General features: G+C 45.4%; 1 protein-coding gene across 1 annotated transcript; it reads left to right on the top strand.

Moving 5' to 3' along the window:
• Positions 1-5,120: 5,120 nt before the first annotated feature.
• CCDC70 (coiled-coil domain containing 70) lies at positions 5,121-5,733 on the top strand. Its single transcript, XM_056327760.1, is given in 2 exon segments — positions 5,121-5,435; positions 5,437-5,733. Coding segments are annotated over 2 exon segments (612 nt in total).
• The last annotated feature ends 2,110 nt before the right edge of the window (positions 5,734-7,843 follow it).

The raw sequence follows: 7,843 nt of genomic DNA, 5'->3' as shown, positions 1-7,843 counted from the left end.
AAGCACTTTTGAGTGAAAACTTTCTCCACATTTTACCAGGAAATTTGTGTTGAAATGGCAAAGAACAAGGAGTTGAAAGCTGAAAGACCTTCCTTGTCCTCTTTGGCAACAGAATTTACTGTGTGATGAGGAAAGAGACTATTGAAGAAAATCCAAAGAGAAAGAAATATAACCTGCTGCTGCAACTCCAGGGATTAATGGCAAGAGCTGGAATGTAAAAAATTTATACCCAAAGTATTTCACCATGTCACTGCCATGTTTATTGTGCTGCTTGCTGCACTTGTATCAGCAAGACCTATTGTTTAGGAAAATAATGTTTTCTTTAAAGCTCAGGAAGTATTTGACTAAATAGTATTTTTTCCACCAGCAGTGTTTGCCATCTATAGTGTCAAACAGGGAGCTATAGCAGGAACATACAGTGCTTGAAAACATTCTGGAGAGAAGAAATAGCCCCTGAAGGAAGGGATGAAGCAAACTGAGAGAAGAAGGAAAAACCTTTCTGCAACCCAAGGTAACCCATTTGCAAAGAGGGAGATATCTCATCTAGGAAGAAGAATAACAAGAGGCTTGCCTGGACAGCAAGACTTTCTTAATGAACAGGATTGTATATATCTGAACTATTCCTATATAAAAAAAAAAAAATTCTGAACTTTAGACAAGAAACTTCAGAGCTATCCCACAAGAAAAAAGTATTTTGGTAGAAGCTGCTTCTAGGTGAAGTACCGTGGCCTGAAAGAGCCTTGAAACAGAAAAAGCTGGAACAGATTTCCAAGGGATGCTTCCTAGCAATCATGATGCTTTTTAACCTTGGTTTCTCCTACAGTCCTCCTGAAGCATCTCATTCTTTCTGCCTGTCCTCAGTTGCTAGCTGGATAGTTGTTTTTGTCATCGAACAAGCTGGATTGCTGAGATGAATTTGGGTCAAGGCCTCACAGAGAAACCACTGTGACTGAGTGAAGCACTCTACAACTAAACAGAAACTAAACAGCCTTCTCTAAATTTTAACACAATTTCAACAGAAAAATAAAGCATTCTTTCACATCCTGCAGTATCTGGGGATGAGTTGCACTAAATGCATTTATGGTGTATATAATTAAGACATTGCACACTTTCACAGAGAAGAAGCTCGAATGACCAAAATTTCAAAGACTAGGAACACAAATCCAGGTAAAAATGCCTACTATAAAGACAGAATCGATTTTCAAATCCACTAATGCACCACTTCTTCCCAATGAATTTAGTAGGAGCAACCCATTTAAAAGTCAGACTACTCTTCTAAAGCAAGTGTCCAGGTAGACTTAGGATCACAGATTTACTTTTAAAAATCATCTGGTCTTGGTTGTATCTGTGCTCAGCTTTAGTTCCATCACTTGTTTTTCTTCAAATGACACAAGATACAGTAGCACTTACATTGGGTGACAAATTTAGACATACAACTGCAGTGACATAACCTAAGCATGTGTCTAACATTTAGCATAAGTGTTGTTTGTGTCTTCCAGCCAGTTTTCCTAAACCAGGAGGGGAGCTAGTGAGGGTAATATAACCCATGGGTGGGTGTTCTTCAGCAACAACCAGCATGAAAATGAAGCAAAGCACCAGTTGTGGCTCATACTCTGCCAGGAGCCCAGTGACTTCTTCCAGCTCCACTCAGCATCACTTGACTTTTAGTCAATGGTTTCAAACTTTGTGAAATTATGTCACTGGAGGTAACCAATGGATCTGTCACCGGTGGGTGTCAGAGAACCAACTGTCATAAGGACTAAACTTCTGTTAAGTATTGCATGTTTCTGTTACAGAGTTTCAAAATTGATACGTTTTCCAGTGGCATAACCATAATTACTGGATGTCTTTGGGGCTTTATTTTTCTCATGATAAGAGATGGTAAGAGACTGAAGAATAACAAGAGTGATACCAAGTAAAGGCATAATTTTTTTCAATTTCATTTTACATCTCTCTATGAGACCTCAGTCTAGTAAGAAAACAGATCTAAACGAGCATCAGACTTGTTAGCCGTTAGTTCTGGACTCTTAAAAATGTCTGCAGAAACCCAATGAATATTATTTTGATGACAATTGAAAGAGTGTTTGCAGACTTGTGGAACAAAATTATATCATTTAGTCATTTTCTGTAAGATAATAATGATGTTCTAATTGAAAAAAGTACTCTGATATAATTATCCTACATCTTTATAAGCCTGCCTTAGGAGCACAGTAAAAAAACAGATGGGAATATTTTGACCGTACCATGTAAGAAAAGGCTCTCGAAGTTTTATTTGTATCACTTGATGCATGTTCAGGAGACAGACACCTCACAGAAGTAAAATGATTTCCTGATTTGGTCTGCTAACCTTTTTGGGGCAGAATCCAAAGGAGGCTTTATCTACATAAATCAGAGGCAGACTTTGAGGTGGGACTCACGCACACACACGGGTGCCCTGGGCCCTGGTGTGCACTGGGATCTCCCCCAGCTTCCACCTGCAGCTCCCAAAGGATGTAGGTCTCCTAGGCGTTATCTTCTGCTGGGCCACCTGCAGATGGGTTATATATTCCTGAGTGTTTACAATGGCACTGGCTGCTTCTGTTTAGGTACCTGGGTCACTTCCTCCATGTCAGAGTCAAATCTGTTTTCCTAAGGAGTTTTCCAGCTGAAGCCTGGAAGGGCAGGAGGGAAGATGAAACGATTCCTTGTTTCTCCCTGCCCTGGGTTGCTGCTCCTCATGTGTCATGTTTTCAAGAGCAAGTCTTGTGCAAAGAAACCAGTCTGAAATTGCTGTGCAAGGCAGTCTGCCCCCAGGACAGGCTCAGGCTCTGGATCCACAGGGCAGGACAGGACACGATCACCTGTGGTTTCTTTGTGGCTAGCTCTAGGAGATCCCATTCCTGCACACAGGTTTCTGGGACTGTCCTGTCCAACAGTCATCTCTGCACCTGCTACAGCAGCACACTAGCTCTGGCTCTTCAACTCCACTGCAACAGCAACACCAGCGTGTAAGCACCTATGTCCTCCTCCACGTGGCCCTCCGGCTGGTTTTGGGAAGATATCCTAAGGTATAGTCTGAAAGCTGCCTCATCCTCACGTTGCTAATGGTAACACCAGGCAGAGTGAAAGCCCCTCTGGCTGCCCACCACCTGCAGCAGTGCCAGCGCTGGGGCGAGCAGGGCTGTGTCAGAGCCCAGGCAGTGCAGTGGGACACTGGATACCTGCACAACCTACCTAGGCTACAGAAGACCTCACTTAAAATACTAGTAATATGTTCCAGGCTAATGATCATGGCAGAATTAGCTAATCAGAAGCAATAACACCTTCATTTCAAAGAAGAGACAGTGTATTTGCAGTTGTTAACGGGCTGGCAGCCACTGCTGGAGCTTACAGGGATGGCTGGAACTGAACTGCTGTTGCCCTAATTGCTTCCAGCTGCAATCCCAGGGAGCAGAAACTCAGCACATCCAATTTACTGACCTTTCTGCTGTGAATGAAGAGGAAATGCCAAGGCAGGAGCCCCACAGAAAGTGCAGGGAGAGCGAAGCCCATGTCAGGAACCTGTTTGGTGAAGGAGAAATGGCTGCTGCTTCAGCAGCTGCTCTGAAACTCAGGTAATAACAGGCTCCTGGAAATTAGTCTTTGGCACATTTACTCACCTAATTTTTCTAGCCTTCTAGGTACATGGTGTGGTACCATTAACCCCACAGATGAAACAGCCCACATGGGAGAGCACACAACACTTCTTTTTGGGATCCTTCTCACATTGAGCAGGGACAAACTGGTCAGCCCAGGAGCTCCATGAGGGTGTAGATGGCTGCCTTCCTCCTTTCCCACCTCCAATCTCCCAGGGAAGCCCCAGCTGTGGAAGGAAGGTTCAGGACTCAGGAAGCAGCATGAGAAGGAAACAGCAGAACTAAAATTCTCCTGTGATCACCCAAAGTCCCCCTGCAGGTCCTGCTGCAGCTTGCCATCCATGAGAGCTCATCCTGGTTGCCGTGAAGGAGTGATCCACTCTGGCCTGTTCAGCAGCTGCAGGGATGGGGAGAGGCAGGAGTTGGCCAGATGCCACTAGAAGGCTCCTTGGCCATATCCAAAATAGCGGCAGAGAGGACAGAGCCCTGCCAGAGCCTGGCCCAGCTTTTGGAGGAGCGAGGAAGCCTGGGATGAGGAGGGTCCGTGCCTCCAGCACAGCGAAGGTGTGATGGCAGTGTCACATGCTGGTGGGCACAGGGGCTTGAGGGGCAGTGTGTTTGCTGGGGCGCATGGGAGCTCTTGCAGCTTGGGCTGTCTGTCCATCCTGTCACCATGCCCTGGAGCTGTCACGCAGGCATGGGGCACTCCCCGCCTTCTCGTTCCTTGCGCAGAGCAGATGCACATTGCCATTAGCTGCACTGCATCCACAAAGGCCCCTGGGGCCTTTCCTGACTACAGCGAGGGATAGGCAGGCTCATAATATATTAATAATCAAGTGGTTTTATTTATAAGGCAACCTGTTCTCTGCTATAGAGCCAGAGGCACTGTGCAATAAGTAATAATAAATCTAATGGAACAGTGTAAATAAGTAACCAGCTTTAATCCTAGCTGCAGAATTATTAGGTAGGTTAGAACAGAAAATCAGATTTTTGTTTTCTCTTTGTTGTTCAAGTTTCACATGATTCTGGGAGCTGTACATTTTTGGGGGTGTCTGTGAAGATGCCGGAGACACAGCCAAGGGTCAGAGAGATGAGAGTTCCTCGAGCACCAGCGGGAAAAGGGCGGAGGTGTCTGTCCTTCAGATTGGGACCCGCTGATCGGGGCTGTGGGAAGCAGCGCAGTGCCAAAGGCTGGTCCTGGTGCAGCCCCACACCCCTCTCCAAACCAGCAGCAGCCAGAGTCACGGTGCGAAAGGACTTGGAGAAATCCCAGCCTTTGCTCTGCATGGCACAGGTTGACTTCCAGGTGCTGCTGCAGATCATGCTGGCTGAGTCTTGGGCAGGGCTTTCATGTTAAACATCTTCACTTGTGGTATAACATCGTTTCAAGTCAGCTATGACACAGGTGTGGGTGATGCCACCACGGACACCCATGACTTCCCTCTCTGTTGGGCCCCAGGGCAAGAGGCAGAGGGTCGGGCTGTGTGTCTGCCCTGTCTGTCAGTGATGAGCAGCAGACCCGAGCTGCCATTGCCAGCTATGTCCTGCTCTCCCTACCACATCTCCTGCCTGAAGAAGCTCATCAAGAAGCTGTGGGCTGACAGAGCCCTTCAGTAGGAGGTTCAGAGTTTTCAGGAGGCAGTGAAGAGCTTTTAGGAGAAGATCAAGGGCTTTTAGGAAAAAACCCAGAGATCTCAAGATGGCCATCCAAGCCTTCTGGAAGAGGGAAAGCCCATCTGGGCGGAGGAAGGTGCCTTTTGACAGGAAGAAAAGGCTATTCAGGAGGAAGCCCAAGTCTTCTGGAGGTGTATCGTGACTTCTGAAGGACTATAATGCTTTCTGAAAGAAGGATAAGGATTTCTGGAAAGAAGATCAGCTCCTCTGGGGCAAAGACAGGGTCCTTTTGAACAAGGACAGAGTCCTATGGGAAGAAGGAGAAGTTCTGTGGGCAAACAAAACAGCTCTCCTGGAAAAGGGGAGAGCTCTCTGGGAAGATGAGGCCCTTCAGGAAGATGAAAAAAACCTCAAGGAGTATGAAATGTTGATTTGGAAGAAGGCCTTTGGTCCTGAGGGAGAGGATATCTTCAGAGATGCCACTGTCCACATGGGAAAAGCATAAATTGTTCTGCTAGGCTCAGTCAAAAACATGTGGAAAGCCATGTACACTGATGCTGATACTTCATCTAAGCAGTACTGTGTTTCAGCCAGGTCTCTGAAATAACATCTCCAGTTCTTGGAAAAAAATAAGAGTTGTGATTTTTTAATGCGATTTTCTTTAAAGCCATTGTACTTATGCTTTCAGGACATGATTTATCCTTTTGAGGTCCTATAGCCTGAAGAATTGGGCAAACCTCTGGTTTCCTGGTCTGTCACCAGGAGGCATGCAGGTGAGTAAAGCCATGAGAAGGTGAGGGCTTAATGGCTGAGACCATCTTCTGGAGCTCAGAACAGCTCGCCTAACTCCGTGCAGTTTATATCAACTAAGTCAGTGCCAAAATAAGGCACTGATAAATTATAAGCTTCAGATCCCCCACATTTTAAGAGTGACAGTTAACACTCCTGAGTCTTACTGAGGCAACTTGTGCTGTTCCACCAGGTTTGGGTTTTGACTTCCCATTTAATTTCCTGCGGCTCTTGGGAGTGTGATGGGAATGTTTACTTGCTTGGGTGAGCCCCCTGTATCCACTGCCTGGCTGAGAGCAGCTTTGGGATCAGCCTTGCTGACACGAGCAGAGGGCAGGGAGAGAAGTGGGAGCATTTACAGGAGTCAGCAGCATGTGGGAAAAGATGCAAGCTCAAGGGAAAGTTGGAAGCAAGCCTCTCAGCAAGGGGGAAATAAATTTAGCACTGTGTATATACATGTGCGTGTAAGAGCCCGAGAGGGTGCACAGAGGGACTAGAATTATTATTCACCTGCTGAGCTCCTCTTGCCAGCGGAGGTACAGGAGCCTCTAGGTGAAAATCCTCAGTAACTGCAGTGCAGCATGTGGTCAATATTTAGCAATATTTTATGTGAGGTGAGTACAGAGGCAGTGCCTTCTGCTGAGTTTGCAGGTTTTCCTTCCTCTTGAGGAACTGAACTTAGATGCTTCACATTTTCAAAGGCTGATGTAAAGGGTGGCCTAGAGGCAAATCTTCGTTTGACCCACTGTACATCCAGGAGCTGGGGGGACAAGAGCAACAGTGAAAAGTACTCATCTGAGTCGAACCAGGCATTGAATTTTTCTCTGGTATGGTAGCGTTAGTAACTCATTCTTCTTTGATAGGGGATTGAACATCGAAAAGACTCAAGGACACAATGTAAGAAGCCTTTACAACTGCTGTTGAAGAATCTGATGACTTTCTGCAACTGTCAGGCATATTTAGGCTGTCAGTCAAGCCTATCACTAAAGTTCAGTCCTTTGTGATCTGCTGTAGGATAAAGCTGCCTGTCCTGTTTAATTTTGCTCAAGACAAATTATGCACTATGTCTTTCCTGAAAAATCTATGAATATTTATTGCTTAATGAATAACCAGCCCAGAAGAAAAGCCAGCTGATTCAGCCAGGGTAGGAACGTTTTGCAACCTTTGTTATTATTGTTCTATTATTACCATGTAAGCCAGAGATGAAAACGATCTATTAGACCATTCAGTGTCACTTCCTGCAAATTCAGGACTCTTACGCATTAGAGCTTTATCATTAGATGCTATAGAAAGAACCTTTGAGAAAATGACAATACGCAAGAAGCACTTGTCACTTAATATATTTTAATGACAAAAAGCCAAGAATTTATCTCAGTTATTCAAATCCGTGTGTCAAATTAATATCCATTTAAACTAAAATTAGGTATGCTTTCTCTTGCAAATAACTTGAAGCACATGAAATGCTCTTAGGAGAGTCACTAGTCACTTCTTTCACAGGAGAGCAGAACAGCGTTTCTCTGGTGAGGGTGCTGTCAGTACAATCCAACAGTGGTGAAATTTAAGGCATTTCACAATGCAGCACAGAGGAGCCAGAAGTTTAGCCAGAGAAAATCAGGTACCAATATGGTTTGAGACTGCTGCTGGCTCCCCTGAAAATACATCATCCTCCTGGTAGCTTCAGAGTGGCCCTTGCTTGGGTGGCATTGCTGGAGGAAGGCCACCTGCAAAATGCTTACTGGGGCTGGGTATTTGAAGTGGGAAGTTAAGAGGGCATCTGCTCTGCATCCAGCAGTTCTGGGCTGAGGATGAATTTCAGTCACAAAACC

This window comes from Falco biarmicus, chromosome 2 (genome assembly GCF_023638135.1).
Source record: "Falco biarmicus isolate bFalBia1 chromosome 2, bFalBia1.pri, whole genome shotgun sequence".
Classification (NCBI taxonomy): domain Eukaryota; kingdom Metazoa; phylum Chordata; class Aves; order Falconiformes; family Falconidae; genus Falco; species Falco biarmicus.
This window is presented reverse-complemented; position numbering and strand designations above follow the sequence as displayed.